Source organism: Solea solea, chromosome 5 (assembly GCF_958295425.1).
Source record: "Solea solea chromosome 5, fSolSol10.1, whole genome shotgun sequence".
NCBI lineage: Eukaryota > Metazoa > Chordata > Actinopteri > Pleuronectiformes > Soleidae > Solea > Solea solea.
Window position 1 is genome coordinate 22997340 of NC_081138.1, and position 13650 is coordinate 23010989.

At 38.0% G+C, this 13650-nt stretch overlaps 1 protein-coding gene across 1 annotated transcript; it reads left to right on the forward strand.

Moving 5' to 3' along the window:
- Positions 1–505: 505 nt before the first annotated feature.
- On the forward strand, positions 506–1938 carry LOC131459792 (ladderlectin-like). The gene is made up of 6 exons (XM_058629900.1): positions 506–687; positions 770–805; positions 1041–1150; positions 1256–1390; positions 1477–1591; positions 1793–1938. The coding sequence occupies exons 1-6, from the start codon at positions 627–629 to the stop codon at positions 1858–1860; spliced, it is 525 nt and encodes a 174-aa protein (XP_058485883.1). The 5' UTR covers positions 506–626; the 3' UTR covers positions 1861–1938.
- The last annotated feature ends 11712 nt before the right edge of the window (positions 1939–13650 follow it).

Below are 13650 nucleotides of genomic sequence, written 5' to 3' on the forward strand. Positions count from 1 at the left end.
GAAATGTACAATAGTCGTTTGAGCAATGTTACCTAATAATCCACCTGACAGTGTAAGGAAATGTCTGTGTTTGTGTGTTTTTGAACACAGCATCAGTCCACCCACATGCTATGAGAAATTGTCCTCATAATAGTCTAACAATGGTTCCCTTCTGGAACCAAAAACTGTGCTTGGGAACAAAAATAATAATAATTCTAAATAGAAAATCCCCGTAAACAGCAAATATTAGAGAGGGGGTTTGAGCTAAAATACTTTTCCCTGAGTTAAATTGGGACAACTCACTCTACTATTCATTTGGAAAGCACTTCAATGTCCATTACTTTCTTCATTACAGCTGTGTTGGTAGAATTTTTGATACATTTTTTGAAATAATAAAACAAAAATAATGGTTTCCATATTTGTTGTATGAGGGGGAGTAGAGTTGTTGCTAATTGGCTAATTACCCTTCTGCTTTTTTTGAGAGATGATAAGATCAGCATCTGTCGTGTGTATAAGAGCGAGAGTTTAGAAACTGTGACACAGCCTGAGTGTGTTTCTCAGACTGAAGTTACAGGACGTGACACTGTTGCAGGTTCCCTTCATATCATCATCACCATCACCATCACCACCGTGTCGTCCTCTGCACCATGAAGACAATGACTGTGTCTGCACTCGTCTGTGCCGTGGTGGCTCTGACTACAGCTACTGGTGAGTATGACATATAACCCATGAGGACAGTTAACAACTACAGTCTAACAATAAGTGGTTTGTGACACTTTGTTGTTCACAGTTCTCCCAGCAGCAGTGGACAAGACTAATCAGACAGGTCAGTCGCTCTAACATACGGTATACTGTATTTGTTTTCCGTGTTAAACTGTGTGTAATCTCAGCGACATCTCCATCAAACGCATGAAATAAAAAGTCTGTTTGCCAACATCATGCGGAATGTCATTTTCCAAGGGAGACACTAATATTTGCACAAGTCTATGTGTCATATTCCACATCGCATGCAGTTTTATTGTGTTTTTATTAATACTATAAAAACAATGACCTATCCTCAGCAAAGATTCTCCTGGTCAAGAGGTCAGCGAGTTGTTCCGGAGGTTGGACTGCTTTCCATGATCGCTGTTACAACTACGTTCCGAAACCTATGAGCTGGGCTAGAGCTGAGGTAACCACGGTGACAGCTCACTTTCAGAAAGCCTACATTCTGTTTGTTCTTGTTGACGACTATGTTCTCTGTGTGTGTGTGTGTGTGTGTGTTTGTCCACTGCAGAAACACTGTGAGTCCGTCGGTGGAAACCTGGCATCTATCCGCAACATCATGGAGTATCATGACATTCAGAGTCTGATCATGAAAAGCAGCTATGAGTATAAGGAAGCATGGGTGGGAGGCTCAGACGCACAGGAGGTATTTTACTGATCATTGCACAAGTTAAAGAACGTAAATAAAACACCTTAAAAACTCACCTGAGTCTATGATTCTGTGTCTTCTAGGAGAATCAGTGGTTGTGGAGTGACGGCAAACCTTTCCACTACACGAACTGGTGCCCTGGAGAGCCTAATAACCACGGTGGCAGCCAACAGCACTGCTTACAAATAAATCACGGGGGTAAAACAACACAATGCTTAAGACAAATGTCCACGTAATAACAGTTGATTTCATTATAAAACCTTTTTACGATAGTCATTTTAGTAGTATTGTGAGATTATTAGTGACCCACAATACTGTGTCATGACACTGTAAATGACCATATTGAATGTTTCATATCAGTTTCCTGACTTTTGTTTTTGTTGCTTTTTGTTTTTGCAGCTGAGAAATGTTGGGATGACTGTCAGTGCAATGCTAGGAAACCGTCTGTCTGTTCTAAGAAAGGCTAACGACACACAGACACACAGAGGAGTCCGTCATCAGTCTCATATATAATATAACCAGCAGCTCTATATCTCTTCTTTCACATCCTTACTTTTCTTCTGTTGCTAATTCAGTGCGACTCAAATTGACGGCACAGATGTCTGTGTTTTCTTCTGCAAACTGATCTTGATGCAAAAATAAAAGGCTGAAGCATTGAAACGTGTCTGTGTCGCAGTCATGGCGTCAACATGTAGCTCACTACACTTTTTCTTTCTCGTCCTAATTACGAACAAACAAACTAAATGAAATTTGCTGAACTACGTTACTCATTTAATACAGATACAGATACAGATGTGGTATTTGTATTGTCTGCTGAACTTTATTCTACAATTTCTGGGGTTCAGTTTTGCATCCAATGCAAATACTTGTGAAAACTTCACAGTCTTGTGACCCAGGGGTAAAAGCTGATTGTGCACATTTACATTTTATTTGAAGATAACGGCGAGCTCTATGAAATTACAAACCAATGATATAAACCTTGTTCTGTTCCACCAGAAAGTTTTGCGTGCATTAGACTTCACCATATTAGGTAAATAACTTTACAAGCTACCTGTTGTTGGGTAAATGTGTGATGAGTGACTCTGAGATTATGAAGAGAAACCAGCATCACGCTGATGCGCTAATTCATCAACTTCTGCTTTAACAATGTCACGGTTATCGCTTAGTAGATTCAGTCCAATGTCTGTTTTGTGGTTTTACAAGTTTTGTATGTGTATGTGTGTGTGTGTGACAAAGATTGCATTGTAGTTGTTAAGAAGTTGGTCTGATATACTGTTTATATATACTTCTATCAATTAGTTGAACTCATACATATGTAATGCCCAAGCATGGTGTAACAGACCTTTTTCACAGCAGATTATTTGTCGACATAAAAAAGGATAAACACAAGGTTTTTATCATTAAGATTAATTAGGATTCTACTCAGATGTTCTGGATGTACTCCAGTAAAGTGATTGAGAAATAGATGCACTGTATTGTCATTATAGCATTGTTAAAAGAAATGATCTTATGGTGGTCTGGGCACAGTACGATTCAATTGTTTTACCAAAAATGTGTTACTGCTATTGACAATTTTGAAAATAAAAGACAAATAACAATCCTACAGTTTGATTTAGGCTAGTTTGTCTGATCTTGTTCCTCAAAAAGCATTTAGACAGAAAAAATGAAAGGTTTTATTTGAACCTATTTCCCTTTTTCCATTAAATGAAGTGCTTTTTTACAGTCACATAGATATGAATATACAAAGCCACGCAGTGAGTGAACAAATGAAAGAATTCTGCCTTTCTCTCACATCTGTAGTCAGATACCATAAGAATAGGAGGTGAATGCATGAATCTGTGACATACTTACTAATTATTTGAATTCATGGTTGTTTTCTAAATTGAAAATCCTTGTTACACCAGAGGTGGTTTAAATTTTGTCTGTAGTTAAAATACTTTTCCTTTGGTTAATTATTATATTATATTATATTATATTACATTACATTACATTACATTACATTACATTATATTATATTATATTATATTATATTATGTCATATTATATTATATTATATTATATTATGTTATATTATATTATATTATATTATATTATATTATATTATATTATATTATATTATATTATATTATATTATATTATATTATATTATATTATATTATATTATGTCATATTATATTATATTATATTATATTATATTCTGTTAAATTATATTATATTATATTATATTATATTATATTATATTATATTATATTATATTATATTATATTATATTATATTATATTATATTATTATAACTGAAACTAAATTTGCCCTGCCAGTTGCCACACTCAGTAAAGACGGTGACTGATATTATTGAGAAGAGATAGCACACGCAATAATTCATCAACTTCTTCTTCATGTCTGTGTGTGTGTGGGTGTGTGTGTGTGTGTGTGTGTGTGTGAAAGTTTACATTTCAGTTGTCAAGTCATACAGTACATGGTTTCTAGCTCAGGGCGACTCACTCTTATTTTCTCCTTTTTATTCGGAAAGCACTTTCATTTTAGTTGCGTTCTTCATTACAGTTGTGACAGAAGTACTTTTGATAGTTTTAAAAAAAATAATGCAACCAAAATAATTCAAAATAATGGTTGCTATATTCATAGAATGTTTACTTTAAAAAAAAAAAAAAAAAGTAATTCCCAGAAGAGACTGATAAAACCTCATTTGATCTATTATAGCAGTTGTGTATGTGTGTATGAAACTGCTTACGTGAAGAAAATTGTCAGGTTGATGAGTCCACTGTGACCCCATCTCCTCACCGTGTCACCTGCTGACTTACACAGAAAAGTGAGATGGGATTGTGTGTGTGTGTGTGTGTGTGTGTGTGTGTGTGTGTGTGTGTGTGTGTTCACTCAGGTTTACAGTATCTTGTGATTTCCTGGATGTTATGAGCTGATTTTGATGATAACAGCCTTCGGTCAGCATTCTGCAGAAAACCTGCTTTAAGCATTTCTGCTCCTTTGGTGAAGTGAGCTTCAGCATGCACACACACGCACACACGCACACACACACACACACACGCACACACATCCAGTCCAAATGCATTATCATTCTTTCAATTTCTTTGTTAAGGATCAACCTTCCACGCTCTTGCACCATTGTATTATCAACACGTTTGTAATTGCATGTAACAAATGTGAAGACGCCATCACAACACGTGAGTCATAAGTCTTAAGGCCTTGGATCTCAGCTGCCAGCAGATTAATGATCTACTTATTTAAGGTTTTTATTTGAGATCAATTTGAACAGAGCTGCCCATGAGCCGTCCATTTTCCAGGGGGTCAAAGTGCATTTTCTTTTCCCTGCATCACAGCTGAAGGATGAATGGAGGGATGGTTCCTCCAGGCTTCCTAATGCTCATTGATGTTTTAACTCTCACTTTAAGGCAGACTGGTCTACATATGATTTGAACTGTTATCTCAGGACCCAGTGGCTATAAAGTCTTAGTAATACATTTGCCTCTGGTGGCAAATGCCAATATTTTCATTTAGGTCAATGTAGTGGTCTCCAGGGTTGTTATTACCCGAGGCCTCCAAAGCCTCCTGACATATAACAGAGGCAAAAGGGTTCATGAGCTTATCCAGGTTTGAATCCTTGATAAATCATCATTTTGTCAGGTCGTCATCACCATGCACATTGAGTGTATGTACCTGTCTAATTTTGGAAAGTAAAACTCTCTTCCACTCTTTTTAGCCAAGTCATTCAAATGTTTGGCTGCCTTACAGAGATCCTGCTTATGCCTCTTTTTATCCTCTCAGAATAAGACATTTACCGTCACGATACCACACGCTAAGATAGAAATGATTCCCATTTTGTCACATGACTTCGCAGCTAATGAGCGAAGTGCTGCAGCTGAAGCTCGAGGGCTTTTATTGTCTACACAGATAAAGACTGTTAGCGGGGGAAACAACGTCTGACTCGTGTGTTTTCGTATGTTTTGACATATGTATGTTGATGTTTTGTATTATTAGGAACCACAACTCTTCATCAGTGTCTGTTCTGTGTTGTTTTGCCAACAAATACGCCGATGCTCACTGACAAGAAAATTGACTGAAGCATTTAACTGGATGTTTGTTTGTTTGTGTTTTGTTTGTATGGCTGCTCAGTCTTTGGTTGTATTTAGAGATCAGCCTGCTTGAGGGTAGAGCCCAGAAACGGGAAGTGATGTGATGTGATGTGATGTGATGTCCGCAATGAACTGAACTTGGCGTATGCATAAATATGCAGTGCTTAAAAATGCACCAGACCACCTGTCATTAAAAGGAGAAAACGTGTTTCTGTTGTTATGTAAAGTAGTAAATTAGAACGTTTGTGGATAACAATAATACAATTAATGCTATATATTAGCATTAAAAATATCATTTTGGTGAAAGAGCTTCTACATACTGGTATGTTAACCATTACAGCACATATACATACATAAAATAATATTTTTCCTTGTTTGCAAGTCTTGTGCCGGACCACTGCAAAAAATGAAAATATATACTATGAGTGAATGTATCTAATCACACCATTTTTTGGACGTATTTACATAATAAGGCTGAAGATTTGACTTTTTTCAAGGTATTTTTTTCTTGTTTGCCATTTTCTTGCTGCACTGGCTGAGTAATGTTCCCCTAATAGTGGTTTTATTTTCTTGTTTTTTTTAGAGGCATTTTTGCTGGTGGCTGCTCACACACAGTCAGTCTGGAAGATAGAGCCAAGCCGATAATAAGTGGAAGGCGGGGTTCAAACAGGGCAGGTCACCAAGGCCGACTAGACAAACAAACAAAGTACAGACAGAAACACTTGTACATAGCAAACAGAGGTGACCTGACTCACTCTTCCACTCAGCCTCCTCTGGAACGCAACAGAAAACCCCACAAGAACAATAACAGCAGAAAATGGCCCATTCAATACAGCAGTTAAACAAAAAGAAATCTGATAAGTGTATAAGAACTGTGTTTGGCGTTACCTCATTTTAAACAACGGTCCTGCTCTGTTATGTTGTTCGTTTTACTAATGACAAGGACTTCCCTTAACACATTACAACTTCTCTCCAGGACAGTGAATCAATGGCTGTAGGAGTTGTGACACTGTTACAGAAGTCACATTTTTCCAGCCTTAATAGAATGGGAAATTATGTGACCATGGCAGAATATTTGGCCAATAATTTGTTCTTTTTGGGTACTTGAATGCCCGCTGTCATTGAAGAAATTGAGAAATTGTATGGGCGGTGGAGACTATGAAGTCAAACGCAGCCAGCTCTAACATTGTTTACTGTATTCAAGTACTTGTTGGTAGAGAATGAATTTATTAACTTCATTATGACCTTAGTTACAGAACTGAGTCTTACGTCAGTTTGTAGAACAAAGGAATATGCTAAGTCAGCATAGCTGAGGACTGGTGTGCTGACGAATGGTCCTTAGAGAGCTGGAAGCCGCTGCTTACATCCATCATGCCGCTTGGTTTCTTGGAGGCTTAGGGTAGAAAAACGTGGGAAAACAATAGCGATGGATTTCAGAGCGCTCATGAGAACATCTTCAGGTTTCCCGGGCATCATTAAGTGAGTCCATGACTCTGACTGGGCTTCTTTCCAGCATGGACCAGCAGAAATATGGAGTTGACAGACAGATAATTCTCGCTAAGAATACCATAAACTGTGTACAATAAAAACCCAACACATGCTCCTGATATGTTGCCCTCTCTCTACAGGAATGTTCCTTACTTGTTGGTCCAGCAAATCATTGGAGCGAGGGGAGGCCCTCATGATTTAAACATTCACCAGTGAGCTCTGATGAACCTCTGCTTGCTGCAGTCTTAATTGACCCTCTTTCCCTGTTGATAATGGAAAAGTGGTCACTCATGTAGGCAGCTTCAGAGTTACACAGTGCAGAAAATGTGAAGCTGTGGAAAGTGTCAGAAAAACATAAATACTACAACGTTGACATTAGGAGCATGGTGGCCATTTGTTTCCTGCCCTAAGGGGGTTGTGTTTTAAGCTGTGTTTATCAGTGATAAAAAAGAAGAAGAGACTTGTATTAATAAATTGTATGAATACATTTGGTGGCGATCTGGAGTGTATCGACACTGAGGAACTAATTAACCTTGTCAGAGGTTTGTGCTCTCAAGTTTCATGATGTTTCATGATGGACGCCATCATATCTGCTGTTTTTGACCTCATTATACATAAGGGTTCAAAATGAAAGTCCTTATTAATAAGCCTTTTTAAGTGCTTTCTTTCTGTTGTCCCGACTCTTCATTAATGAACACCTTCTTTCACATACTTTATAATGAATTATTTGCACCAAAAGCAACCAATCAACCTGACTATTAATAAGTGGGTACTTGTGTAACCGCACTCACTATAGTTGGATGTAGACGTCTACGTTTGGTTGAATTCTTTTCCTTTGGAAGGTTGATATTGATTTTATTCAAACGTCAGACGGATCAGACTCAGATCAGACTCAGATCAGACCTTTCATTGTCAGTCGCTGAGTCGCGCTTCATTCCTCACCCAGCGGAGGAGAGATGGAGAGCAAGTGCCGGGGAAAATAAATCATCAAAGACATTTGGTGTGAACCTCAGAGATTCCCAGGCTCCTTGACTGAACTACATGATTTTAGATCTTGTGACAAGAGGATATGATGAAGTTGTTGCACAGGGGACTTGCTATATTCTGATAAAGGACATTGCTTCACAGCTGTTCAAAAAGACACATTTTGACCTTTGGACATTTATTCTTTCCCCAGCCCCAGTCATCTCTGTGGGCAGTAATAGTTATATCACATAGCTTTTCATAAATAAAGATGGATGGTTATATGGTGATATGGCCAAAGATGTTACCACGATAGGTATGTTTCTAATACGCCCATAACGACAAACGTCACCATATAAATAAAGATTAAGTTTTAATATTGAGTAAGTTGAAGAAACCAGGTAATAGTGGATTTAACGCTTAGTGCTCACGTGGCACAGATCTGTGTAAACACACAGTCTGTGGTTGTGTGTTTACAGGTCACATATTCAGGCTGCTATGTGTTGTTTTTCATCTTCTTATGTGTTGTTGAGTCAGTTCTGATTCATTTTATATCACATTTTTAGTAGTGAAATAAAGCACAAAATAGACTGTTTTTCTTTGCTTTTTGATAATAAAAAACGCTAACATAGTAATGGAAAAAAAAGTCATCATAGCACAGCTGCATGAAACTGCCGTGACTTTGGTAAAAAAAAACAACCCAAAAACAGGAACAATAATTTAATAAGAGCTGGCTTTTATTCAGTGTGAATATTCACAATAAGCTTCACCTCCCTGGGTCACAAGACTGTGTAGTGTTCCCAGGTATTTGCAATGGATGCAAACCTGAACCACAGAAATAATCCAATGAATAAAGTTCTGGAGAAAATACTATGGAAGCGCATTGCATTCATTTGAAAAAAAAAGTAATTCATTTGTTTCCTGTTTTTCTACTAAGCAATTACTTCTGCTTTTAAAAAAAAAAAAAAAAAAGAAGCAGAAGTTGATGAATTCTTGACCGCCTGAAGAGGTTGTGAATATTTTATCATTCGCACACATTTACCCAACAACAGAAAGTGTCCTTTTAAACGGCTGTGAAGTCGTTTACCTAATATGGTAATGTTAAATGCACCTCAAACTTCCTGATGTAACTGGTAACATCAATTTCAATTGCTATGATATTAAATTATGTAATATCAAAGCGCTGGCTTTTGTCATTGGTGTGAATGTGCACAATAAGCTTTACCCCATGTGTCACAAGATTGTGTAGGACTTAAATAAAAGGAATAAAAGACTATTTTTAGACTATTATTATTAGACTAGTATTATTATTTTTACACTATCAGGTTGATATGCATGCATGAAGTAAACGAGTAACGTAATTCTGTCCATCAGTGAATATAACTTAGGGCATGTTTCCACCGGCTTAGTTGCATTTCCACTAGCATAGTACCTATCAGTTAAAAAGACTTAACAATCATAAAAATGTGGGTTAATCTCCAGGGTAATGTCTAAAATCTGTTTTCTGTTTCGGGTAAACAATAACGTACAAGTAATGTTGTGATCCTCCGCGTCATGTCTTCCTTTTTAAGAATCTGACAGAGAGGATAAAGGAAACAAGGGGTCGAATCAGCTAACTCACTGCCGGTGCTGACAACACGATGCCACAGAGATTAAGTCTGTGAAATGCCGTGGAAAACACTCCACCCTGGTGTCGCTCCACAGGCCATTAATCTGACACGACACCCAGAAGATGGGGGGGGGGGGGGCATTTAGTTCCTGAACAATGCATCGTCATTGCCTCCCTGCCTGTCATGACTCTTCAGTGATATGTGAACGAGTTCCAGTGTTTTCTATAAGACGACAGTGCATATCAATGTAACCGCTGTACAAAATCATCATCATCATCATAATCATCATCTTTTTCTTTCATTTACATTTGAGCAGACCTATGAGAGGGCTTTGCCATGTACAAAGATTCACTAACATTCAGTGAATTATGCAGGAATTGCTGTTAAAAACACAGTTTTCCTTGTCCTCACCTTCCTTTGATCTGAATGCAGGTTACCGTGGTAACCATTGTCGTGGCAAAAAGATAGTGTGCACGAATAGCACGCAGCAAGCTTCCTCCCCATCTTGTTTTTAGGGCAAAATTGCTCCACGATGATATTTTATTTTTAAGCCACACATTGCACCACCCACTGGCAACACTGGTCTGCTTTAGTTTTTCATTAACTATAATCACCTTGGGGCCGTCGCTCTCTGTGGTTGAATTATTAGGATGATTCTCAAAATCAATCAATCCATAAAGTACATTTTAATCACCTGACCCTGCGCACCCCTGTTGACCTTCACTTGCACCTTTTCAGTGAGCACTCAACAGCCACAAATGAAGGCCCTTCTACTTTGACTTGACAAATTAAAAGAAGCCATCATCTGTGATTTATTCATCTGCTTTCCTTTTTTTCTGTCTAGGCTTAAACAAGCAGCAGCCACAAATTTATATGACTTATTTAATGTCAAAGGCAAGACCTTTTTTGCACGAGACACCTTCCATGTCCTGTCGGTCTGGAAATGACAGGTGTAGAGAAGATTCACAGTGTAGAGACAGTCATGTTACTCCTGACGCCTCAGAGATGCTTCAGACAGTTGTGTTCAAGGACCGACCACTTTGGCAGAACATTTCAGTGTAGTGTGTACAGTATGTGATGCACTTGTGTCACTGGTTGAAGCCTGAGGCGATCTGTGTGATCTATCTCAAAGCCTTGGGTGTTGTATTTCGTCAACTTGTCCTCCAACTGAAACGTAGCTATGGGTCGTTTTGGGCCAAACCCTGAATACGACCCATAGATATGTTTTTAGGACACAACCCATAGGTATGTTTTTAGTGCGCCGGTCCAGTACTTTTCAACTCAACTAAGCACAAAAAAAGACAGGGTTAGGTTGTAAAAATAAAAAAAATAAAATTATTGAAAATAACTGCCAACTGGATAACGACACATCCAAGGAACCAGGTTGCTGTCATTTATACTAACACTAGGGGTGCTGGTTTTGAAAATAAATAAAGTAAATATAGGTCATGATTCCTTCACAAGACCTTGATTCCGCAACCGTGCACCGACTGAACAGCTGTCAGCCCCAGCACAGTATGACTCATTGAGACTCTGAACTCCTCAGGAAAATGTTCACTTTTGTTTTTACTAATTAGACAAACAAGGACCTCTTAAAGTGTTAAGTATTAATATTCCATTTAACATATAGCACAAGGAGCGTGTAGCCCCATACAACCATACAAGCTCTGAGCAGGTGCATCAGTGATTGTATGAACTGGGATTTTCTACCGTTATTTGAAAATAATTGTCTTTAGAGACGGGGAATGGAGATTACAGATGCACACTCAGCTTTAGTCACTAAACCAAAAAAAAGAACTACAAACCATGACAGAAATCTTGGTGCTGTCATGGACTCAGACATTAATTTTAACAGCCACATTAGTGCACTTACAAAGTCAGCCTACTACCCTCTTAAGAACATAATTATGGATTAAAGGATTTATGGTGAAGCAGGACTTGGGAAAATGTGCCCATGCATTTATTTTCAATAGACTTAACAACTGTAATGTGTGTCTGCAGGCCTCTCTTAAAAGAAAACCCCCAAAATGATTCAGAACTCTTCACAAATACAAATTAGGGGATCATATCATTCCAGTTCTCAAATCTTTACACTCAGTTCCTGTTTGTTGATGAACTGACTTCAAAGTACTACAGTTGGTTGATTGTGATCTGTGTTACGAACCATTGGGAACCTTTGGGTTTTCTGGTCTTTAGGTTTAAAACTTCTTCAGAGTCAAAACTAAACATAGAGAAGTAGCATTCACTTTATATGCTCCAAAGATGTGGAACAAACTTTCAGAATTTGTTTCATATCAGGTTCTCAGGTTTAATTCATTTCCTAATTTAATCTCTCCTTGCAAATGCCCATTTTGTACAGTCTTGGCAATTTATCATGATTGTGTTGATGTAATGTGCTGTAACATGAATTTGACTCAATCCTCACAATGTATGTGAAAGATATCAGATGTCATAAATCAGAGATGAGTTCTGTGGCAGCAGTCATTTGTTATTTGAAATGTCAGACGTTACACTGTGTCGTTCTTTGGCAGCGCACACACACACACACACACACACACAGCAACATGCTGTGTGTCAGTGCTGCATCTCTGTATGTCTCTGTATGTGGAGCAGCCCCGCAGCAGCCCTTCCCTCAAACACTGGCACATGTTATATCTCCACAAGCTGCCAGTTCACAGCAGGGATACATCCACTTCCCCCCCCCTTCAGGCTTCTTAGCAACAACTTATCAATTATTAGTCAGCGTCTCTACATGTAGGTTACCCGGCTCCACCTGTCACCAGGCGCGCTGCACATATACTGTATGTTTACGTCTCGCCAAAGAGGTTAACAAGTATTAACCACATGCTTATCTCCAGGTAAACTAAGGGAAACTCTCTTTTAGAGAAGGGAAACTGTCATTGTTGTGAAAAACAGCGAGAATCTTCTTCATCACTGATTTCACACTGCTTTTGCATTTGTACATAGTCTCCTGGTATATTAAGTAAGAAATGGGCCCAGGTCGTCTCTCCGTTTATCTGAATTACACATTCATTATTCTGATGTGTCCTTGTTCCTTCAGAACATGTTTCTTTTAAAAAAAAAACATAATTACACAAACACTACTGCAGCAGAAAAATCAAGCGCTATCCTCAGGGTTTGCCCGGAGACGACAGCGCAAGATGCAAATCCATGAATTAATCAAAGATGTGTTTTTTTTTTGTTGTTTTGTTGTTTTTAAAGTGTGGCTCTGAGAGGTCTGTAGCTGTAGAATAGTCAGACTGACAGAAACAAAGAGACGTGTCTGCATCTTCTTTTCCTACACAGGTGCATTGAGGTGTTAACATGACACTTTGTATGAAATCTTTAAGGACAAAATAAGAGAGGCTTGTCAGTGCATTACTGTCAGCGACAACTTTAGCCAATTAAACAGCGGAATGATCTGTCTCTGCACATAAGACAGGCCTCTACCTTTTCTGTTTTTAAATCTTTTCTCATCGACCTTTGACACTACTTAAGTTGTTGATGTTATTTTATTTTGCTTTTATATTCTTTATTAGTTTTAAGTGTGTTCTATTCTATTTTTACCAATGCTTTATGTCTTTTAATATATTGTATTGCCTTGTGTGAGCTTTTGTATTTATTCTGTCTTTTGGTACAGCACTTAGGTCCACTGTGTTTGTTTACAAGTTTTCTTTACAATAAAGTTGGATTGGATCGGAAATAGAGGCCAGAATGGGGAGGTGGTGTTAGACATAAAAGGAGGGAGAAGAAGAACCAATAGAACCTTGAAAATCGTGACAGAGTTTATAAACAGCACGGCCACAAGAAAGCTCCATGTTCAAGCATTTGACATGGAGACAAGAAAATGAGCAAAATCTGAAAATCAAACAATAAAATACAACATTTTTGAAAGATTAAATCAAAAATGTTTTGCTTCTTAAAAAGTGTTGTTTGATCAAAGTGTCTAATTCCATATGGTAACCTCTATCTAATGAACTATAACATCAAAGGTCCATGAAGCCACATTCCTTTACTTGCAAGAATATTTAATCAAAGGCTTAAAGCCAACAGTTACTTACCAAAATTACGCTGCGCTGTTCTGTTCGTG